The 25,246-nt window shown below is 37.6% G+C and overlaps 1 protein-coding gene across 1 annotated transcript in view; it reads left to right on the forward strand.

The window, feature by feature from the left end:
• The window catches only part of tenm4 (teneurin transmembrane protein 4), a 195,079-nt gene that overhangs the window by 38,649 nt on the left and 131,184 nt on the right, over nt 1-25,246 (forward strand). Inside the window, exons 2-3 of the mRNA XM_042486820.1 lie at nt 5,414-5,700; nt 7,164-7,436. Of these exons, the coding sequence (XP_042342754.1) occupies nt 5,478-5,700; nt 7,164-7,436 (496 nt within the window). The 5' untranslated portion in view covers nt 5,414-5,477. The remainder of the gene's footprint in view (nt 1-5,413; nt 5,701-7,163; nt 7,437-25,246) is intronic.

Consider the following 25,246-nt stretch of genomic DNA (forward strand, 5'->3'; position numbering starts at 1 on the left):
CCCAGGCTACTTTTGTTTATGTTAAGGCTTTTACGCATTGTGTTTAATTTGCTGGCGGGGCTCGCTTTTGATCCCGGAAGGAGGCAGCTGCTGAGATGCCCCCCACCACCAACACCAGTGTGCCCCCCTCCTCGCTGCAGCTTGCATTAGCACCACAGAATTCAGATCTGTTTGGCAAGCTATTCGACCCCCCCCCACTTACACACGCCCACCACCCCCTCTACCCGAGTCTCTTTTCCTCTGTTGAAAACGCACCTTTCTGTTGACCAAGGAGGCTTTTCTTGAGCCCAGGCATGTGAAAGATTTTCAGAAAAGAAGTAAGTGGTGCCTGTATGGAGCTTTCCTTGCTCTCAATGGAACCTGTAGACAACGTTCTTGATATCTCCCCAAATTTCCTCTCTGTTGCGCTACAGGCTGCTTTTGTGTGTAGATGTTTATCTGCAGTGTTGCGAGCTAAATGTCACTAATCCTTTGAAAATGTGACCAGGTTATACAATATATTAAAAAAAAACAAAAAAACAAAAATATATTTAAAAAATAGGGGTAAGGGGAAAAAAAGTTTCAACATAGTGTTGTGATATGTTGTGTGGAAGCATCGTATTGATACACACAAATTAAACTTTTGTTATTCAACTATTATAATTAAATCAATTGCTTTTTCAGTCCAATAGATAGATCGACAAAAATCATTGACATGAGAAACCCTTTATCTTTAAAACAGTATCTTATTAGATAAAACACATGTTGACCAATTATTTTCTTTGAGGACATAATTTGCGTTTGGCAAAGGTAATAAATCACAATATATGGCGATATATGTTAAAACAAAACTCAGTATGTCACAAAACATTTAAAATCGCAAAATATTGCATTTGGAATTGAATTATCATGATAACATCTTATTGTGGAGCCTCTGTTGATTCCCACACCCATTAAAATGGTTTTCCTGATGTGTATATATGTTGGTAAAATTACTGATGATTAAGTTTATATGTATATATATATATTTACATGCTTGATCAATTGTGATTTGGGTTGCATAATCTTTCTTTGGTTCCCCTAAAATGAAAAGCTATAGTCCTCCCAAAAATATTCAGCTCATGCACATCAGCAGCCGTTTGTCTAAAAATGTCATCACTAATCAGTAACACATTATATCTCAATCGTAGTGATAGTAATTAGTAATAATACTAAGTAATTAAGTGATTTCACAGACAAGTAATCTGTAATCATTTTAGATTATACTCCAAGGGATTTGCCAAACACTATGTGCATGTGTTACTTTGTCTGTTTTCTGTGTTGCCTGAGAATGTTATTTCTTGGATTTTGCATGGAAAATCTATGACATGTAAAGAGCAGCAAGCGTTTAATTATCATGGAAAACAGGGCTGTGTGCAGAGAGAAGGCTAGATTTATATGCAGCAGCACTGAATAGCAATTCTCAGCACACTGCTAATTGTTTGATGGATAGTACAGAGCCATTTGCATTTATATTGTACCCCAAACGCCTCCCACGTATTTAGATCCCATATTTAACTAACTCCTGACACCAGAGCAATGGTCACAACGATCTGCCCAGCAAAAACCTTAACAAGTGTTTTAACAGGGGCTTCTGTAACCCACCGTTGACATTGCGGGTGGGTTTGTTTTATGGGTTGGTCGAGGCTACAAACTTTTTATCCTACTCTAATTTTTATGGCTTTAAATTTGTTGTCTTTGGCAGTATTTGTTTGAGGGAATTAAGAAGTGCTGATTATCCAGAATTATTACAGTCACAAATAAAAACAGTTTTGGGTGTGGGTATGCATGGCTAGATTTTATACTAACATGGCCACATCATTTTACACAAATTATGAATAATAGAATTCCATTTTCTTGCATTGTAGTATAAATATGTTTGTGTTTTGGATGGTTTGTCGGAAAAAATAGCAATTTTAAGATGTCACCTTGGACTCTGGGAGCTCATAATGGGTGTTATTCATTACTTTCTGACATTTCCTTGAATTACTAGAGAGGACATTTGACAATGAAAATAATCATTGTTGCAGCACTAAAAAATGCTACATGTAAGGTTTTGTTCTTGTTGTCCTTTTAGTGTGTGGTTAACAGCTGTGCCACTGGTGGACTGGGTGTATGCAAAGATCTATGGTGACAAAGATGATTATATTTCTAACACAAAATTGTCATGACAGTAAAGCTAGGGGAACAATGGCCTGAGTGTGTATATGGTTGATGGTTTAGGTTGTTATTTGCAGCAGCATAAGCTCTGCCTTCTGTCCGGTAGTTTTAATCTTTGATCATCCGCGGTGAAATCATACACACGGCAACAAACTGTCTGTACCAGACAGAAGATATGTGTTTGCTTCTGATTATATGCTGTCTTGAGCAATTTGACACCTATGCTCTATGATATTCTCTATTTACTGTTTCTTGTTTCAGAAATTATAAAAAAAATGCCACTTTCTCTGACACAAAATAAAATTTTGTGTCATTTTTTGATTTAACTTTTTTCTTGTGCAGCTCTCATAGTCTTTAACTTATCTGTGATGACATGTTCAAAGTACTAATTAGCTGATCATGATTTGCTCTTAGTTAATGGATGCACTGTATAAATTTTGAAGTGCAGCCATGGCCAACTTTTTGTAGGTGATTCACACCTACACACACCGGCTTGTTTCCAAGGTTGTTGAGCTCTTCAGGAAAACCTTTTTTTTTTGTTGTTTCGTGTTTTTCATGTTTGAATCTGCAGCCAGTGCCTCCACATACACATTTCAGCTCTCCCAACAAGAGTCTTATGCAACATCAATGTTCTGATGACTCCAATTGACACAATTCATTGTTCATTGCTCCCTGCAACACTTTCTCTGCAGAATCACATAATCATTCTGCTTACAGCTGCTATACATTTGCTTTACAACCACAGACAAACCCGAATCTACCCTGGCCAATTCTAGACAATACAATTGAAAAATGTAGAGTGTGCAATTGTTTTAAAAGGGAAAACAGACCATCCATCATTTCTTTTGTCTATCCAGAGAGACCTCAATTGATTTTTGGATCATTGCGTAGATATGCAGTTAGCTTCTTTTTGGCACTGCTCAGGCTTTGCAGACTTAGAGGAACTTTGTCTTTGAAATAAAAGCATGTGATTGTTATCTTCGTTTCACAGATTTCAATCCATGGCAGTCACTTTTCACTGGTCTTTGTAAATAACTTTTCTAACTGAGTCTCTGCAAATGTACCCTCATTAACCTTCTCCTTCAGTGTTTCAAGCTTACTTCTTTCTGTCCCTTGTGTCTTATGATGAGATGGTAATAACATTTTAAAAATAGTCTTCTTATCACTTTCTGTTTCTTATTAAGTGTTGAGACATCTTGCTTAAATGAGACCTTCTGTTTGTTATCTTCACATAGCAGTTTAATACAACAGTGGTATTTTCTTTGTTTTGGCTCCTGTTCCCAGGATTTAGACCTAGACAGATGAATAAGAACAACAGCTTTGCTCTCTGGCGCTGAAACACAATGATAATGCCAGATGTAACCTATTTATGAAGAACACTATTTCGTTTTACAGTATGCTTTGTGTGAAAATTCAGACAGCTGCACTTGAGGTGGATACGTTACGAAGGCCTAACATTTGCATCCCATATCATCTGTCACTGTGTATGGCCTGTTGCTTTTTTGAATAACTCCTCTGGGTTTCCCATGGCCTCAAAGGTACATCTCACTGCATACCAGCCGATTAATAATGAGGAGGAAGGGCTGTGCAGAGGAGATGGCTAAAGCAGTAAGCCCGGCTCTTTGGAAACAAAAACAATGCACTTTACAGAACATTCTTGAAACTTTAGAAAGCTGCTTGTTCTGTGCTCTCTCACATTTGCATAGCATCAAGGATCTTGAGCAAAAAAGGTAAAAAATTAGCAACCCATACAAGCTGCATCTGAAATCTTGGGAGCAGCTGAAGTGCTCTTGCAGCTTCAGAGTGGGAGCATTTTCTCCCCCCCATGTGGTGGAGGTCCTGGTATTGAGGCCCCAAGTCATTAATCACAGGGATCTTTTCAGCTGCCAATACGTACAAAAAGAAACCCCCAAACCCAACAATGGTGTCTTCAGTAAAAACTTTCTTTTTTGTAAGCAAGGGCAAATATAGTTCACTAGGGATTGTTTATTGTCTGTCCGGCATAAATCTCATACAGTATTCATAAAGAGCTTATCTTGTGGAAAAATCCTTGTCTGAACAACACAGTTGTATTGTCAGTAAAAACTCCCCGATTTGCCAAGAGTAGTTTTTTATCTCATTTTCAAAAGCTGAGTTCTCTTATCCAGTGACTCGCATCCCATTTTTGCTCGTAGTAAAATACACTCTCAAGTGTGGGAGCAAGAAGAAGTAGAATCCTACAGCATGAATGATAATGTTTTCACCTCATAATGTATAATTATGGATATGTCACCATGACATTGCATTTGGAAGAAGCGAGGAAATATATTACATTGCTGCAATATCTGGCTCACAAATTCCCTTTGTTCAGTAATTGAGCTTCAAAGTACACAGTGATGGAGCCTTTAATCAAGTTTATATCCGCATTGACATTTGTTAATCCAACTCAATATCTTTAAACCATGTGGTCTCTTTGAATGAGCTGTTCGAAAGGCGTCAACTGTTCACTCCTTCAGTATTACAATTTAATTATATCACGTTGCACTAAAATTGCAAATCTTTTTTTTTTTTTAAATTTCTGTTTTACTTATTTATATTAGAAAACAATTAAATAGCATAACCAGTTTTGTTTGAATATATATTAAAATTGTTCTATGTTTTCCTCTATTGATCTTGTACTCGGCGTGCTTTTTTACAGTTGTGGTTTTATGTTTCAGATTTTAATCATCCCTGCTGGTTGGGTATAGTCCTAGATTTGTTTGGCTCCTCAGTTTTCAACTGGTGATGATTTGTTACTTATAAACAACACAATTCATGGAAGGACACCTGCCACTTTTACAGATGCTGGAGGCCCGGCATTTCTATACGGCACATAAAATGGAATATTTGTGGGAGACTTGCGCCGTAAACTTTATGGCCACAAGATTTGTTGCGCCATAATTTATTAAATCTAATCCTGGTGGTTCTTCGCGCTCTCCCTGTGAGCTGAGCCATGCACACGCTGATGGTTGGAAACATGCATTTGCATTTTATTTATTTCCGCAGTTACTTGGTTGTGTGTATGTGTGTGTGTACTTTCAGATGATCAATGATGTTTTCTAATATTAAAGTGTATCAAACCTCATCAGGGTTGCAAGTGATTTTATGTTTGATGATGCATTTTGAAAGGATTACATTTAAAAATCAACACTGCTGTCAAGGCAGCCTTTTATACATCGAGTATCCTTATTCTTTGTTTTCTGTTTTTCTTCTACAGAATCACTCAAACTAAACTGGCAGTGTGACCCACATTTGATGTTGAAAATAGTGTGGAGGCAGCCATGGAAGTGAAGGAACGCAGACCCTACCGCTCACTCACTGCCCGGCAGGACACAGAGCGCCGTTACACCAGCTCCTCAGCAGACAGTGAGGATGGCAAACCCAACCCCAAATCCTACAGCTCCAGTGAAACACTCAAGGCCTTCGACCATGACTCAAGAATGGCCTACGGAAGCCGCGTCAAGGAAATGGTTCATCACGAAGTGGATGAGTTCAACCGGCAAGGTTAGCCTCAGCTATGCCAATATTATGAAATACTCTACTACTACACTATTATGTCAATATGAGTATATTATCAGTGCACAATGACATGAAAAATCCTGTTATTAGATAGAGAGCACATTAAAATGCCTGGTCTCAATATATGCGTCATCGCTTTTTAATGAGTCTCCTGATAATTCACATTCAGCTGCTGTAGAGGTCACTCCACATTGTTTGACTATTAACAGAGGCGGCCAGGGATTGAATTTACCATGCCAGTGTTAAAAACTGCATGGCAAACATGCAAAGCTTTACCTGCTCTTTCAGTTATATTATTGATCGTCATAGTTCAAATCAGATGTGATGGTACTGTCGAGGTAGCCATAAATCCAGCTGAAGCTTAGGAAATTTCAGAAATTTCCTAAAACAAAAAAAGTGAATTTTTAATCAGAATGATACAGGCCATTTCTTTTAGGTGTTTCAAAAAAAACAAAAGCCGTATTTGTCTGAAATTATTGGTCTATTTAATTCATTTTCAGGAGTTTCAGAATCTAGACAGATTCTCAAATCACCAAGGACTGCTTTACAACTCTCCTGACTTGCAGTGATAATTTTAATTACCTTGGTAGAGAACTAACGAGAGAGGATTTAGAAAACAGCTGTCCTAAGTTTTCAAATAAAACATAAAAGCTGTAAAGATGGCATTTGAAAAATGCTGTTGAACAAATGCAAAATATCAACTGTATTAACTGTAAAGCCCTAATATGTTTCTGATTGGATTTCTGACTGGTAACTCCTCGTGGTAGGATCAAGACTCAGATCCAACATCAGGATGCTGAGATAAATTGTGATGAAAGCAGCATACTGAAAGACACCATAATCACAACACAGTCTTGTCCATAGGGGCTCTACTGTAAATACTTAATGTACCAACATCTTAATGTAGCTCCACAACTATTGCTTGCAGAAAATTCATAGCATTTCAAAATCAGGAAAACTCATGAAAAATTAATAAAAATATGTTGTGTGTAATGCCATTTTACAGCAGTATTATGTGGATAGCCTTCCATGTTACGTTATATAACGGCAAATTTATTTTCTATAGCAGCTTAGGTAACGTAGCTCTTGTATGCGTTAGATGTGTGATGCTTTGTTAACCGTCTTGTACATTTAATCAGTCTCTTCGTGTGCTTAATCTGTCCCTTCATGTTTCCCTGATAGCTGGAATTATATGTGAATCTGATATGTTTAATAAATGCCAGCTAAGTTTTGCAAGCAAACAAAAATATGGGTCCTTCAAAAATGAAAATGATGGAAAATGTTTAAATTTTGTTCATGAAAATATGTGGGAACCTTGTAAAGAATTACTGCACCTCTGAAGGTCAGGATGGTGCTGTTTTTTTTTTTCTGTAAAGGATTTGGTTTGTTGAGTGATACAGTTAGTAGCTGAATTAATTAGAGGTTTGTATCTATTGGTTTTGCTGCAGGGGCAGACTTTTCCCTTCGAAACCTTGGCTTTGGGGAGGCCCTCCCGACCCACGTAGCCACATACAGGACTGACCTAGGGATGCCACATCGTGACTACTCAGTCAGTGTGGGCTCAGATGCAGACACAGAGACAGACGGCATCATGTCGCCAGAGCATGCAGTCAGATTATGGGGCCGCAGCAACACAAAGTCAGGCCGCAGCTCATGCCTCTCCAGCAGGGCGAACTCCAATTTAACTCTCACTGACACTGAACACGAAAACACTGAAAACGGTAAGGCACTTTTCTCTTTGACTTTTTTTCTGACTGTCCTTATCAGATCTGATTTCTTTTTCCATGTGGATTTGATTTAGATGTCTAAGTGGAACAGAGCTGTGTTTATTTTTTAAGCATGTTCCTATAGACTGAAACAGAATGACATGCTTTGTTTCTGAGACAACAAAAAACACAAGCTAGACTGTTGTGTGTGGTGCAGTCGATGACTAAATGATCATTATATTGGTTTAGATTTTGTTAGTTTTTGACACTGCTTGACTTGAATCTGTGCTACAGCAAGATCATCTTTTTTTTATCTTTTTAATGTCTTAGTACATTTTGACACCCAGTCAGCCAAACTGGAACAGTCTGATCTCTGTTCACGTTTTGCAGAATTTGGCTAAAAACCAACATCCTTGGAAAAAAGACGATATCAGTGTTAGACAGAAATTTGGAACACTATTACCTCTGCTGTTCATCATTCCCAGATCATTTTATTCTCGCTTTCTTCCTTTTTTTTGCTTCTGTGTGTGAATCACTGTGTGTGTGTGGACTTTGATAGGAAGTGGTTTGGCAGGTTTCTTGGTGAAAACAGTGCCAGAAAGTGGGAAGCCATATGTACTGAATTAATCTTTCTGAGGCTTGGTGTTCCCCCAAGGGTCCAGATGAGCTTGTGTGCTTGCTCAGAAGGTCACTTGAGCTCAGGGAATATGTAACTATGAACCATGGCAAGTGCCGGAAAATGCCAGAAGATAATAGCAGCTCTGCTGGAGATACACTCAAACTGTAGATTAGTGTGCGAAAGGCATGATATTGCAGAATTCTGTTTAGAAGCAGAAATGCCATTTGGATACTAAACTCGGCCCCCAAGCGCTTATTTGTCAGTAAACTCAGTTACAACTTATTAATTGCTTGGATAGTTTATAGACTGAAAGAGAAAGCTCTTGGAGTGGATTCAGTACAGTGTGGAGGCAGTACCTGGCAGACAGGTTTCCTTTACCCACATAGCCCTTTTGTATCCATAATGTCTACTCCTCTTTGCATTTGTTTACCTAAGTTTCTGCCAAATTGGATTATTTTCTAGGGTTTTTTTTGGACACAGAGATTCTGCGTGGTGAAATTTTAAGTTCTGTTTCACATTATGCAAAGTCGAACACAAACCTAAATCATGCATATTAACCGGCAGATTTATGATAGCGCTCACAGGATACTTCAGAGATAGAGGAACTCATCAAGGGCCTCGCGGCAAAATTCTAATTGCCCCTGCACAGCCTTGCAGAGAACCTTGTGACTAGTTTTGCATTTCAGAGTGTGTCACATTATGTATTAGCTTCTTATTATAACTGACAGAAATGACTCTTGGAAGTGGAATCCATTTGCCCGAATGACTCAGGGAGAGAAAGTGGCATCCCTCTGCTTGATCATCTGAGATGCCAGGGGACTTGAAATTTGGCTGTATTGTACATAATTAAAGAGAATCTCCTTGGATGGCTGTTCAGGGGTTGGTACGCTGGAATGTATTCAAAGCACCCGTAGCTGCAGCATCATGCTACATCTGTGAGACCCAATCGAGATTCTAAGTAGCTTTTTATTCAACTCGCCCAAGCAGAAAGAGCACTTGTATTCAACATTTAATTCAGTAATGCCTGATAACATACAATTTATATATGGCAAGTTAATTAAAATCCATCGAGCAGGCTTGCTTGTGTGTGCTCTAATCTCTTTAAATCAACAAACCATTTACTCTGCTTTAATGTATTCAAGCCGCTGGGCCGTTCTCCCCCTCTTAACACGTGACTTACTTGACCCTGGTTTTAATGCATGCAAATAAGCGATAGTGATTTTGGAATGGTTTTCTTGATGTGAAGTGATTCTGAGGCTTCCCATATAAACCATGAATAAAAACCATAGCTGGTGATGACATGATATACAAAGATTTATTCCAGTTGTGATATTCTGATTACATTTTGTTGCTACTTTGATTCTCAGTGCAGCCTACTACATGTTGGGTATACTGTACCAAATTGCTGTAAAGATACGTCTAAATTCTAACAGTAACGTACATTTTCCAAAATACAGTAAAACACCATAAATCTTGATGCTTTTGGGAGCCATAACAGTTAACGTGAACAACAGGCTGCTGAACAATTTTATGGCATTATGCAGTATAATTCATTTTACTAAAAGTATGTCTAATGGAGGGACAAAAGCCACATGCAGGTGAGCTATAGTTTTACACTGTAAACCTCACATTCTACTGTACTGTAATATATCTAATGCTAATATAGTGTTGAAGTAAATACGATAGTGAGACTGTAAAATAATGGTAGGATGATGGCAACTACAGCTTCCAGTTTGTAATTTTACAGGAAAATTTTACAGTGATAGATAAATAACAATTGAAATGTTAAGTTGCAAAGTTTTTACTCTAGACTGATCACCTTCAATCGTGGGCATTGTATACTTTTTTATTTTTGGAGTTTTGGAAGTAATTATGTCCAGCACCAATTGTTAAAGTGTGTATGTTTGCTGAGATGTATAGATATCTGGATGCGCTGCCCAAAATGATGATACTAACAAGTATTTTATTAGTCTGTCTGGGTAAACCAAGTGAAAACCTGTGAGGCTGAAAAATGAAGCCAATGTGGAAGTGCCAAAAACTGCAGTTCTTTTAATGGCCACTTGAGACTGGCCAACTTTACAGCAGAAATAAACATGTTTATAGCCTGGTGCAATAAACGGTTTTGGTCTCTATAGCTAATTTCAACATTTATGACAACTGTGGCTGTTCTCTTTTGAGTTACCAGCTAAGTGCCACTAGCTACTTTTTAAATCTCCCACAGTGGTTCACACAGACAACACGTTATAAAAAAGTCACACCCGTTCTGCCCATGATCCCATCCTGCAGGCTGTACTGTTTATAAAGACACAGTTTCCGAACTGTTACCACCTCCTGTTGTGGTAAAGGCAAAGCTGTACTTTATATACATAATGCCAATGTGGCATAACAGTGCTATATTCCCACCTTTAACAGGCAGTGTAAAAGGGTCTTATTAGTGAGATCCACCCCTCACTGCCAAAAATGGTCACTTCTGGCTCCAAAAAATCAAGATGACGACGGCCCAAAATCCGAACTCAAGGCTTCTGAATGGTAGTCCACAAATGGGTGACTTCATGTTAGCAACTTCTAATGTTTTATACAGTTTCTGGGGGAAATGTATTATTTTCACTCTTATGTTATTTTTTGCAGTTGCATGCAGGCCTGACAAGATGCACACACAGGATATATGCATGCGTGTGGACAGATGTCAGAGTGATGGGGCTGCAGCAAAGCACAGCACCCAGAGCAGTTCGGGGTTCAGTGCCTTGCTCAAGGGCACCTTGTCATTGTCCAGGAGGTAAACTGGCACCTTTCCAGCTACCAGTCCACAACCCCCGTACTGACTAATCTGTGCTGGACTTGAACTGGCTACCCTTTCTTTTCCCAAGCTATGTCCCCACAGACAGCTACAACCATGTACGGGTTGGTTAGCGTTTAAAGTGCATTCATGCAGTGTGTACAGGTATGTGTGTGTCTCATGCTCAGCATGTCTCTAGTCCCTAGGGAGCCCCTTGAGGACACTTCCAGCAGGCAGCGACTGCTGAGTCATTTCACATCCTACAGAGGCTGAACAGCGAGGAGGCCAGCCCGGCATGCTGGGTTTGGGAGAGGGCTGCTGTTCTTGGGCTTTACCCCATTACAGCTTATCCAGATGTGTGCTCTAATCCCAACTTTCCCCCACTGTCATGGTGAGACTATTACCTCTCTGTAACCATGAGAACCAGCAGTGGAGATAGCTACAAAAGCTTGCTGAGGGGCGTTTGTTATTCATGCGCTCCATAACCTGCGGAGAAAAATAATGCAGCTAAGGCCTACACAGTTCCTGTTGACAGAAAAAGAGCTTGTGTGACTGACACTGGGATTTTTCTACAGACAAAATGTAATTAGTTCCAGTGGGTGGTTAGTTGTGTACTGATTTGGCTTTCCCGTACTCCATCCTCCTGGGAGATCTGTTCTATATTGATTAAGGAGATATATATATATATATATATAGCCAAGCCTTGATCTTACTAAAGTGCAATTTAGCGATGCAGTTTATCTTTCTGCATAGTATTATTATTCAGAGCAGATTTGTTAAATTTAAATAGTGTTTTTTTTATTAATGGATTTTTTATGCCAGTGAATGGCAGAAAATCATACAGTGTAGGACTGTGATATTTAGTTTTTGGAGTTAGATTATTTTTCATTATTGCTCATTACTCAAATCCTGGTACCTGTAGGCATCGCTTCAGGGCAAAGCCTCTAGGAACTCCAGTGAAATGTTCTTGTGAAAGCCTCTCCACAACCTTTCAGCTGCATTTTGATTTCATGCAGCACATAGCTAGTGGAGGTAGGTGTTAAGATCTCCTCACACTTCTGAAATCAATGAACCGACTTTTATTTTTGTCAGATTAATTCAAATTTCAACAGAATACAGCCTTGACTGTCTTCTGTGTTAGCAACAACAAAATCTGCACTTTAGTAGCTATACTACTGCTACTGCTACCACTCCTGGCGCATAAACATCCAATAATGTAAAATTAGCAGCCCTAATGGCAGACATTGCCTTTGCAAGTGTACGAGTGTACACAGCAGGCAGGGTGGCATGTACTGAGTGACGGACGCAAATCCATCTGTGTTTTAAAAATACTCGATAAAATTTGAATCCTGATTCAGAAATTCTCTCAGATATCCAGAAGAATGATGCAAGGGTCATTGTGTTGTGTTCTATATTTCAGTGCCAGTTGAATCTCTGGCTGCTGCTGCACTTTAGGTGAGCTGCTGAGTGGGTTTATGGTAACATAAAAAGAATGGCCTCAAAGATCCAGTCAGTGTGTCAGATTTCAGGTGATTTATTAGCATCAAGTGGTGAGAATTCCTTCACTGTTCATTGTTTAGGAGGTTTGTTGAGAACTTAATGATTATTACTCATAATGTGTTGGTACTATCTTTTTTTTTACAAGCCTGCAGTTGACATAATTAGAAGTTTACAATCTTCAGTTTCTCCATTCTTTTTCTTGTATTTCACATGAGGTGGCTACATTTTAACACACCAAGCAAAACTGGTAACAGCACACTTATTAGGCTCCTCACTGACTAATGATTTCAAGTAGCAAGCAAAAGAGACTTGAAGATGAATGATGGTCGGGGCTCTTAATTCAATTCTGTTTTTTGTTCTGCATGATTAAACACAAGTCATCAATCAGCATTTTTACCTTCAAAGCACATAATGGCTAATGTGCTGATGTGATCATGCTTTTAGCTGTGGGTAAACGTAATATTTATTGATGTTGAGTTGTCAGATAAAAAGTCAAGTCTTTTTTATATGGATTTACACATGCATGGCCTTTTTTCTGCATTTCCATAAAGATTTGTTTACAGCTTTTTTCATTGCTGATGATAACATTAGATTTTAATGTTGAGATATTAAGTGCCTTACTATTATTCAGGTTGTATTATGGTAATGAAGCTGGTCTGCTTTGCACATAATTACACAAATCCTAAAATTGCTATTATGAATAATGTTTATGAATAACTACTCGTAGCAAGACTCAATTAAAACAAATAAACTACTACTACTGCAATTTCTTTTTTTCCTATTCTTTAATCTTTGAACCTCTACTGCTTTTTAGACTAGAGGTAAAAAAGAAGTAATACAATTATTATTTATTTTCTTAACTGAGTTATGAAACAGAATGCAGAATAAAAACTATTGAAGTAAGTGCCAAGTCCTCAGTGACGCAGATTTATTCCCTTGCTACCTGTATCAGATCCGTGTTGGAGGGTTCGAGACTCTGAAGAAACTTTGAACTGTTGAAAGATTGAGGTTAAGAGCTCCAGGGCGGCGTTCAGTTACTGAATCTTTGAACATTGCATAGACTGTCTATGAGGGACAGGTGTTCCTGGTAGAAACATGTCACAGCCCCAAAAGACTGAGGGGCTTTGAAAAGCAAATCTCTCGCAGATTTGAACTTGAGCGGGGAGTACATCAGCCTGTCCCCTTACCATGTTGATAGTGATTGAAAGAAGGTTTGTTCAGTTCTTATTATTCTAGGCCCGAGCCACATTTTCTTTGCACAAAAAGCACCTGCTGAGCTTGAGGGTGATTGTTCAATGTATTTATTATAAAGAACTGAATTATATCAATGGTCCATTTTTTCATTGGTTACATGCAGTGTTGTATTTTTCCAAAAAAAGACCCAGGCAAAGTAAAACTGGAGTTTGCAAAAGTCACACAAACATTCATGTTGAAATGTTTAAATGAACAAGTTTTGTTTTGTGTCTCTGATCATTATTCACTGGAGCTCAGAGGAGTAACGACAGATGAATGAAAATAATGAATCACTTTGGAAATGTACCCTCTGCATAATGACTCTAGTGATTCCTGAAAGTAACCACAGAACAAGCAGTATTTTTACACTTTGAACCACTGTGCACCTTAATCTTGCACCTCGTAGATTGTGCATACTGAAATACCAGTGCTGATGGCCACACCCTCCTGAAGTGAATATGTTAATGTCTTTGATGCACACTCCACATTTAAGACGTGTTTTATCTTTGAACTGATTCCCGGAGCTTCGCAGGAGCCTGTGGGGTGAAGTGAAATCAGACTTCCAATTAGACAAGACATTTCCTGTATTACAGGTCTGGATTCATTAGGGCATGTTTTACAGCAGTGTGGTAGGACCACAGAGATGGGGTTTCTTTTTGTGACCTTGGATTAGAAGAAGCATGTTTGCATGCGCGTGCACGCACACACACACACACACACACACACACACACACGCACACGCACACACACACACACACACACACACACACACACACTTGACAAGGCACATGTGCAGAACAAATAAGGACTAAACAGTTCTAATGTGAGGACTTGGACAAAAAAATCAATTACGATATGTGAGAGCATTATTGTTATCAGGCCTCCTTGTTTTTCGTTTGAAATGCAGTTGAAGAAAATTCCCAATCCATGCAAAACAACAAGCATGTTATTGGTCTTTTTTGTTTAAATAATGTATTTGATATGGTCACTAAAGCCTTTCTTGTCTTAGTCATTGTTGTTTTTATACAGCAGCATTTAGTGTTCGATGTGATGGTCTTATTTAAGTAAATGAAATAATCACACATTCATGAAAAAATGGAAATTGATTTGCATTCTGGTGGGCTATAACTGTGTGCACATTAAATTAAAAAAATCATGAAATTAAATGACATGTTTTGAGTGTGATGGCTTACACTGAATGTTTCAAGAGAGTATATGGAGCGATTGTTTTTACTGGCTCTGCAGGGTTTTACTGTTGATCACAGTACTGGATTGTATATCATCTGTGTGCTGCAGAATATTCTGTAAGATCAGTCATATTTAATGTCATTAATTAAGGTAACATCAACCTTTATCTGCTCGTCCGTAACTGTAAATGCTGCAGGTAGCAAAATCTTAATGTGACAACAGGAATGACAAAAGGATGTAAACCAGTTACCAATAAAAAAAGGCTTTTATTTACCTATTTTTCTTAAACTAGCTTTAAGTAGATTTTGGTTAAAATATTGATTTAATTTTTTAAGGTTGTCTTTTTTTACAGTCAATTTTATCCAGTTTCTAGTGCTGCTTTCCAAAAAAAAAAAAAAACTCCCATATCCAAAATTTCAGGATTCTGGTTCAAAGAAGTCACAATCTTGTTCAAAGAATCAAGATCAAAGAAAATAAAAAAGTAAAAGCTATATTACAGACAGTAATTGCTTTTCTTTGACCAACATATTTTGTGTTTGCTTTGTTATAAAATAAATGACAAATTTGTATTGAACATTGTATTTTAACCACAGAAAAATTTATACCATTTCTACAGTTAGGATTGGTAATTACATCAGTTTTCCTGTAGACACAAATATAATCTCCTTTTGTTAAACATTGGAATTTTTATGCATCATTGCCTTTTGGCATCTATGATAGAGACACAGAAACTGTGATCATTTGCTGCAGGGAACAGTGTTTTCTGTTATATCGAGGTCTGTAATTTTGCTGTATCCACATTGAGCACAACATGGAAGCTTGTTCTGAAACGGTCACAGGCATCGTAGCAGCAGAGTATCAGGCGAAATGATGCTTCAAAGAAATCACTAGTGGTTTCCCAGCTCACGGCCGTGGTTATTTCCTCCCTCAGTATTTCTTGTGAAGTTATTTATTTGTTTACTTTTTGGCAGAGTCTCCGCTCAGATCATGGATTAGTAGAGATATTCTCTGGCTCATTTGCAGGCTAATTTGCTGGGTTTTAGAGGCCCTTGTGGACAGTTTTGGTCTGTTATCTGTGGAGTTGCATACCCACTCCCTGCCAGTGCCTCTGACAGTCTAAACCAACAGCACATCAGGGCCCATCTTACCACCAAGGCTCAGGGGCCTCACTGCAGCTCAAAGCACGACATGGAGCAAGATGAGCCCTCCTCCATGGAGGATCATCCTAACCCAGTCTCACAACTTCTGTCCCTCTCTTAGCAAGATTCAGTTAACACAAAGTCAATTATCTGTGCTCATGTTATATTTATGCTGGTTTCAGGGAATACTCCTTCTGCCTTCTGGATTCAATATTCTGAATTTGTATTGCGCTGATCTTATTAAACAGATCAGATATCCGCCAAATTCAATCAACCTACATTAAATATCATTTCTAAGTTGACATGTTTTTGTTTAAATTGGAAAAATAGAATATTACACACCTTCTACAATGTAATCTGACTTTTCACAAACCTAAATAATAGTTGGCATATGAACGTCGCTCTACTCATATTCATAAAGTGTTGTGTAATGCAGTTATTTTCAGTTAGGTAAACAGCCAGCACTCTGACCACAAAAAGTGCAATTGGTCCTCAAATGCAATTTAGTCATGCTCCTGTCTTTATTTTTTTTTTCTGTTATACCCTACTCTATTGAGCATACACTACAAAAAGAACCATCTTGTCTTGTTTTATCTTGTCTCACCTTGTCACATATTAACTATCTTATCTAACCCTATTTTTGGATGTTTTTAAATATTGTATATCAGTCTCTTGCAATGAAATTCCAGATAGCTCTGAACAACCAGTTATCTCAAGTAAAAGCAATTAGCGGTTGTTATTGAGAACGAGGAAGCAGAGATCATGACGTGCTGTTGCCCTAGTATGAGATAGAAATAATTAAACTTCCATGCTGAGATTTATCTCATTACCGGTCACCTCTGATAAGTTTTCCGCCTGTGAAACAAATCCAGGTGCAGAAGTTGCAGGCTTGCTTGATTTGCAAAACATTAAGCAGTAAACACCAGCTCTGGTAATGTATATGTTTGAACTGTTGTATTGTATTGTTGTCATGTAATTTAAGGTGAAAACATACATAAATGCATGTAATGCATGTATGCATGTACATATTACCTTTATTTGTAGTACATTCACGTGCAGAATATTTAAAAATGAAAAACCTACACACAGTATATAACATCAAAGTGTGAGTATGAAAACAGAAAAAGATGCAGATGACAGGTATCTTTGACAGTAATGGCGCAACATTTAAGCTTCTTTTTTTAATAGCTTGAAAGCTTTGAACTGTGTGGAATAGAAGATCGTCTGTGTGATAACTGAGACGATCGTCTGTGAGCATAACTATATGATTAATTATTTGCAACACTCCAGCTTTTGTTCTCAGGGTTTTGTCAGCACTGCATGATTCAAAATGAGATTAGCATACTTAAGTATAGCAGGAGTGCACACTAAGATACACATAAAGAGCCTGCAATTCCAAAACCTTGTTGTGCTGGACAGCTCAGGTTCTCGCTGGATTATTTCTCTCCCGGTGAAAGTAGCTAGGCATGGTGAAATTTCACAGCCTGTGCATGTTGAAGAAAATAGCTCGGGACATAAGCTTTAGATTTTTTTTCCCCCTCTGCCTTCAGTGGTTCCCCTAAAGTACTGCTGTCACACTGGAAACACTAGTCTTATCTCAGCTGTATGAATTGCCAGCTTCTGCAGCAGGTCACGCCAGAGCTGCATTCTCTCTGTCTTCAAACCTCAATGCCTGCACTGTGTGAGTTTCCACATTTTGGCACAGGTGCACTTTGAGCTATTTAGACAATTTAGACTGACTTATTACTAGCTGAGCATTAATAGTGGTTTACAGTCGGCTGGATATGTAACAGTTTTAGCTGTCCACTTCATGCCAGTAGGAAGTCCAGGACAGCCAGAAACATTTCCACACCGATGGCATCCTGAGGCAGTTGTTTTTAAAATGTCGAGTTAGACAACATGATTCAGGAGAATAAATTGACTGACTGTCAGTCAGCTGCCTGATACGCAGTTACATTAAAAACACACATTGGCTATATGACCCTCTAACATAAGACTGGTGCATGACTGAAGTAACAATATACAAGGCTTTTGAAGAGATTAACCCGGAGAGTGATGACCAAAGACCATTCTTTTTTTAATTATCTTTGTTTATATTGTTAAATGGCATTAAAATGATTTGTTTTCAAGTCTGACAGATGTCCCTGATGTCCCTGATTTCCCTAATGTTTAGACAAAATTCTGACTTTGTGAAAGTTTTAATAATTATCTCTGTATATTTCACCCAGCAAGAGGCTTACAGCTTGTTCAGTGTACCTCACTAATTGGATGCTCCACACTTTCGATCCTGGGTTAGACCTTAATTGTTGTGGTTTTTTAATTGTACTCAGTCTCCACCCTTGTAATAGATTGCATCGTCCTCTTGATGTCAATATTGTTAGACAGACAGTAGAGATGCAGCAATGAAGAAGAGGAAGGGCCTCCTAACTCAATCCAGCCCTGCACTCTGTGTGATGATGCATTTTAGTTCAAACTTGAAAAGTCGCAATTGCGTAGCTATAAAAGGTAATTTAATTAAGGGTCACAAAATGCTGCTTGGCCAGGATTTTTTTTTCATTCATCCGGTGAGCCTTTATTTGTGCAGGGTGGTCCAGTGAGAGTTGTTGACTCTCAGATGGACGCCCTGTGTATACAGGACAATAAAGCAGAGGTATTACATGTTGTATTTATGAGTGCAAACAAGATATGAAAAACATGTAATAAAACATGAAAAGCACAATTAAAATTTAATATGAAAAAAATAAAAGGGGGATAAAATAAGAATTATTATGCACCCTTCTGCCTTGTTCTCACTGCACACATCCAAGAGACGTGTTAAAGGATGTCTTTCGTGACAAGATACCAACGTTAATTAGTCTCTGGTACGCAGCCATCTTTCATTTTTAAGCATTCATGAAAATGCATTTTAAAAAGATGCAGTGGGTAAAAAAACAACTAAGTGACAACATAATGTGGGTAACAATGCAACCCACTACCAGAGTGCAATAAACAAAAGATTGAAAATGGATCAGGCTTCATACAGCTGCTACTGATCAATTAAGAATTGATCGGCCTCAATCCTGATTCTGCAGATCAGCTCAGGACATTCAGAGTACAACAACATTTAAAACAAATGCAAAGATGAACACAGATTGATGAACAGGATTGACTGACATTAGGGATATCTGTGCAGACACTAATACAATGTATTGTTTCACATTAGAGCACCAAGTCTATTGGTGCTCCTGACTAGAGTTAGTGAAATTAACATGTTAAAGAGATAATGTCCATTATTCAGCATTGGAAAAAAAAATCTTATTATATTTGGAAGTCAAGTTTTGATTTACAACTGGTTTGACAGGGTATTAACCCTTTAGAACCTGGACCGACATTATTTTTGTTTGGCTGCCTTCGGATGCCTTTCAAACACATTTAAACCTCTGACACTTGAGAAAATGGACTTGATTTCTTTTGAAAACATGGAAATAGGTTGACAAGAAAATGACTTGAAAATTAGCAGTGGGGAAGATATTATAAGAAAAATGTCAAGAAAAATATATTTAGAATTCCTATAATTATATGTTTACAATTATGATATGGGAAAAAATACATATTTTTAGTACTTTCTTAAAGTTTTTTTTTTTTTTTTTTTAGCCATTTCTTGTTAAATTGCTCATTGCCCATGTCTTTGAAAGCCAGTTTGCTGTGGTTTCAAAGGGCTTAAGTTCAGGTTGTGTTTTAATGTTGTTTCCCATTTCCAGTTGCTAAAACTCCATCTACCCCAGGCAACTTAATTTCTGTTTATCGCCTCAGTAGAAATTGAAATTGGCTTACCTCATTCTGCGGAAAGTCTCTTACAATTATGCTCCGCAAAAAGGTGTTTTGTATCTGCATGTGATAATATGTTATTATATTCTTACCACTACCACTGTGCTGAATGCATACTTAGAATTTGTTTCAGGAAAGAGATTTAAGAGACGCACCTAAATGGTTGCCAATACTAGATCAAGATTCTCTATCCAAGTGATGCAACCAGCCTTATCTTACAATTACATACTTGTTCAACTATACTTCTATTAAACACACATCTTATTTGCCATGTCTCAATCTCTCTGTGGCTTTAGTTGTACCGTGGTATGAATTATATAAGCACTTAGAAACACAAGCCTCTTGACAGCATGTATTTTAGATAACCCTTTGAACTGTCATGCACTCAGTGAGTGCTGGGAGGCACATACAAATCAATTCTTTAACACTTTATCTGTCTGAAATGAAAAACAGTGGGCTTTTATATAAGCTATCTGGAGAGCGTGATGAACGGAAGAAATAATGTTTTGACAGAAGTTTGCTCCTTTAGCATAAAGCCAGCATGTTGTTTATACAAAACATAGCTATCAAACACAGGTGGCCTTCTCAGTACAGCTGACATTGTGATTCTAGAGGAAAGTTTGGGAAACATGGAGGTTTTCATTTTTGTTTTAGGCAGTGCTTAAGCTCTTTATTGTCTTTTATATGGAATGTAGCTGTTTCTTATGGGTATACTTTAGAATTTTATTAGGCCAGGCCTAAAGTGCGCTGAGGAATGACAGGATGGGGATGGTGCCATCTTTGTTCAGCAAGGCCCCAGGCAAGCCACATGTAGCCCTAATGAGTCGCTTACAATTTCAGGCTCCGCTTGCTCTCAAACACCAAAAGTAAACTTTTGTCTTTTTTCCCCTCACTATTCGGGGACCTTAAGAGGATTGTGGGGTCATTATTTATTCATGCCATTGTGTTTATTCACCAGCCTCTGTGTGTGATGGGAGAGGGAATAGAGCAGCTACTGCAGACGGAGTAAAAGCTGATAATTATCCACTATTAGCATTGTTTTTTCAGCCATGGTTTAAGTCGGCTCAGATGATGATCTAGCTATGATAGAGGTCCAAAACATCCATTTAAAGCAGATTACCATGTGCACCTCTTTGAAGTGCGGAATCCTCTGCAGAGGACTCGTCGAACGGGTGTGGATGCATTCATAAGCCTTTTTTTAACGGCTCTTTTTCTGTACTGTTAGCGAAGATATCCTGTCATGATGTCAGTTTCATCCACTCGTGATGACCAGAAGATCCTTAAAAACAGCCATCACATGCCTGCAGGGTGTTGTTAACAGCGTGAGGTGAGAAGATTGGAACATTTACTTTTTATCCTAGAACAAAGAAAGCCCCAGGGATGCTTGAATGGGGCTGCATGGAGGGATTTAGCAATGTCAGAGCTCATCAGAGCTAACGTTGATTCAGTGGACTAGTGAAGTAAGATATTTGGGCTTGGGTCTTTAAAACCAAGGAGTTTTAAAAATGGATCAATCAGTAATTACTTGGCTATAAAAGAAAAGCTGAAAAAACTTGTCCTTATTGTAGTGCATCAGCTAAGCTGTCTTGACACGGTTGGGTTAGCTTGCACTCTGTGTTCTCCATTTATCATAGGTGTCCAATGTGCATTTATTATGGGTTACACTTGAAAAGTTGCTGCTCCTGGACATTTCTATGGAGGTGGCAGTGCCGCAGTAGCAGTACATTTTTTCCTCAAACAGAAGAAATGTTCAGTTCATTTAGGATTTCAATTTCACATTTCCAATCTGATTCATTCTTCTGTTTGTCGCAGAAAAGTCAAAACAGATGGTGTCTTTCAGCTGGATTGCAGGGCGCACTTTCTCCACCACAGAGAAATGGAGTGGATTGGATGGATGAGAGTGGCAGAAGCCACGCAGGGGATGTGGGTAGTGGATGACTGGGGAAGGAGTCTGTGCTTATAATCACCCAGAGAAGAAATGTCATCTCTAGTCTCAGCCACACTGGTCCCCTTTTCATCTTCCTAGGTGATACCCAGGAAAGCCACTGGCATCAGTACTCTGCTGTGTACAGCTGCTGCCTTTTTTTAAGATCTTAGTTGGATATTTTCCTCCCCCTGCATGCAGAGGAATAGATTAGCACTGAGTGATCACATCCTTAAATTTGTGTTTAAAGAGGAGAGTCGGGTGATGGTTTGATCCGTCTGACGCCCATGGCCTGTGAACATGGTTATGGAAATTGTGACAACTGCTAATTTGATCTAAATCACCACTTTCTAACTATTTCTACCATCAAACTGGTTCTTTGGGCACTACAGTATCTGCATTAATGACCTAAAAAAATTGCTTGTTTTCTGAATTTGTTCTAACCACCTATTTATAATTAGGCATTCAATATCTCTTTAAAAGCATACAGTAGTTGTAAGTAATGAATGCTGGTTCTAAAGTGCTGATTGAAACATTGTGGGTCAGCCTGAAATGGAATTGTGCGTTCTGTGGTAATGCTTTTTTATTATGCACAAATATAATTTCCATTTTCTCAGTAATGGTCATGCCTATAAAAAAGCATTTATGGGTATTTACAATTTGTTTTCAACCATATTATACATTATGTTCACTCTCCGTTATTGTGATATTGATTTCTAGCAGGTAAACGGCACAGTCAGAGAAATTTTTATCATTTTTCCAATGTCGGTTCGTAAAAGCTCATTTTCCACTTCCTCCGCAAATGTGTCTATGTGTCTGTTTGTGGCTTTTTGTTGTGTAGTTTGGGGTAGGGTGTTGGGCTGCAGTGCAGTATCCTGCAGAATTACAGTTTGCTTGACAAATTAATAAAATTGCATCACCTTGGGGAATCCTTGTAATCCTGCTGCAGGCATATGCATATATTTGTAAAATCAACTTTTGCTTTAAATGAAGAGTGAAAAACATTTTCTCAAGATGCAACAAGGCATTTTATCACTTGCATTTGCTGCAATGGGCTTATGAGTTTTTCAAAACCATCCCTTTGAGGTTCACACTGTCTCATTTTTTTTTCCTTTTTGTGAGATGAGATCACCTATCAAGTGTTAATTTCATAAAAGGCTAGTTATGGCTTGCAGCTCTACAATAGAAAACAATTATGTCAATTTGGGGATCCTAATAATGCTAAAACCAGAATTGAGCCATCTTGTTTGTAGTGCCTGGAGAGGTCTGATAAGTGTAATTATTACCTGAGCGCATGCACCTATAACTTATGAACACATCAGTGTTCCCAAAACATAGAAGATAAAAAACTTAAATTTATTTTAAAGATTATCAGACAATTTAATGAATTTAGCTCCTTTTGTAGCATCATTTAATTTGTTTAAGCCACATAGTTATTACATGCAGTTTTAACTGCTGTTATTTTGTCCATCTGATACACAAATATGAATCCTTGTGAACTTTATTGCCTTTATTGATTAAATGCCCTCAAGTAATGTTCTGGAAAGAGTGTGAGGAGTCTGCCTCGAGCCAAATTTACAGGCAGATGGAGATTCAGAAATATTCGTACTGAAGAGTGGGACATTTATTTCCTAACCCTGAGGAGATAATCAGCCTTAGTGTCACTCTGTTTGTGTGCTGTTGTTTTGGCAGAATTGTTAACATAAATTTGTGTTGATCAGCTGTATTATATTTGTCTCTTTTTGCAAAGCAGACAAATATAAGTGATTGAATTACTAGTACCATGATGAATAATGTTCATGAAATTTGCCAGAGTACTTGCAATTCCTTTAATTGTTAAATGTAACTACAAATCACAGCCTCACGGTACAAAACAGAATGTATAATATAATGTAATCAAAACTAATCAGCCTACCTCAATTAAAAACATTGTGTTAATTAAAAAAATATATATAGTTAAAATAAATAGTAGTGATTTATAGTTTTAAAAAGGCACTAAATATTCTGTAAATCCAATATCTCCTTATTGATTTGTAACATGCCTACAGTGTCCTAATAGACTACAAAAAGAAGAAAATAACTACAAAATCTTCTGGAAATTCTATAGAAAAAAATGGAGAGAGAATTAAAAAAAAGTGAAATTAGTGAATTAAATACCTAAAATAATCAAGATAATAAAAATATTCTGTGAATTCAATATCACCTTACTGATATCCAACATTCCCATAGTAATCTAATACACCCCAAAATATGAAACTACAAAATTTCTGTTGTTTCTAATGTTTCTAATTTTCCAGGGTATAATACAACATGTACAAATGCATTTCAAGTAAAATATAAATTTTAGGTTTGTGGTTAACCATCTAAAATCCAGAAATTGTGATATTGCATACTGTCTGGAAATTCTGTTGAAAAAAAAAATTATGGAATCTGTGAATCAGATATACCTTAAAAGTCTAATATTACTTTACTGATTTGCAATATTCCCACAGGGTCATAATATACCAAAAAAAATAAATAAATAAATAAATATAAAACTTAAACTACAAAATCTCTGATGTTTGACTTTCTTCCCAGAATACTGTATATAGTCATGTAACCCAACCCTGGCCAGTCTGTTGGTCTGTAAGCCAATATTCTCCACATCTTTCATCATGTTACATTGCAAAAACATCACTACAGGGCTTTATTTCCTTCAGTCACAAGGACCGTCAGTGACACAAAGGCAGGACTTACACTGCCTTTCCTCAGTCTTTGAAGTTCAAACCAAACCAAGAGCAGTGATAAAGCAGGCAGGAGGGCACATTTAATCAGTCAAGGCAGAGCTCAAATACTGCCAGTCAGTTAGAAAAAATCAAAAGGTACATCAAACCTCCTTTCATGGGTTTAGCAGCTCTAAACCCTTTGTATCGTGCAACATTTCCAGGACAACTTGATCCTGGCTGGTGAATGTTTGTGCTGCACTGTAAACATGGCCCCTAGAGCTGAGCAACGGGACATCATTAGAGGGACAAAGTTGAAATGCTGAAAAGGGAATTGATGATGCCCAGGCAATTCTAAAGCTATTAGATAACCAATTAAGGTACCTTGTCGGCCAGAGTACCTTGTAGGCAAATATAATACAATTAAATGACAATTATTTGTATCAGGTCTGGCATAATAGGCTTTTTTTAAAACCAAGTGTCTTCTTTTTCCCTTCGTACAGACTCAAAGTGTCCTTAATGCTTCAAAGCAAACACAAGATAGTATGAATTAGATATCATGAGTTAATGTTCAAGTCTAATGACATGAAAACTCATGGTCCAGATACCAGATACTTAACAAGCTGAAACCTGGGCAAATTTGCTTGATTTCTTTTAAAATGGGAAAAATGCACTGACTATCTTAAGAAGAAACTATTCAGAAACAAGAAAAAACTAAAACAAAAGCACAAGAAAGTTAACAGAAAATTAGCAATAAAATGAAAAAAAGGAGAGGAAATAATTAAAAAAAAAGGAAATAATTTGGAGAAAAAAAATCTTAAAATGACAATAATTCTGTAAAAAATGTTATATAAAAATATATATATATATATATATATATATATATATATATATATATATGTAATGATAATGATACATTCAGGTCATTTTCCCACAA

The sequence above is a fragment of the Plectropomus leopardus genome, chromosome 5 (genome assembly GCF_008729295.1).
Source record: "Plectropomus leopardus isolate mb chromosome 5, YSFRI_Pleo_2.0, whole genome shotgun sequence".
In the NCBI taxonomy this organism is placed as follows: domain Eukaryota; kingdom Metazoa; phylum Chordata; class Actinopteri; order Perciformes; family Serranidae; genus Plectropomus; species Plectropomus leopardus.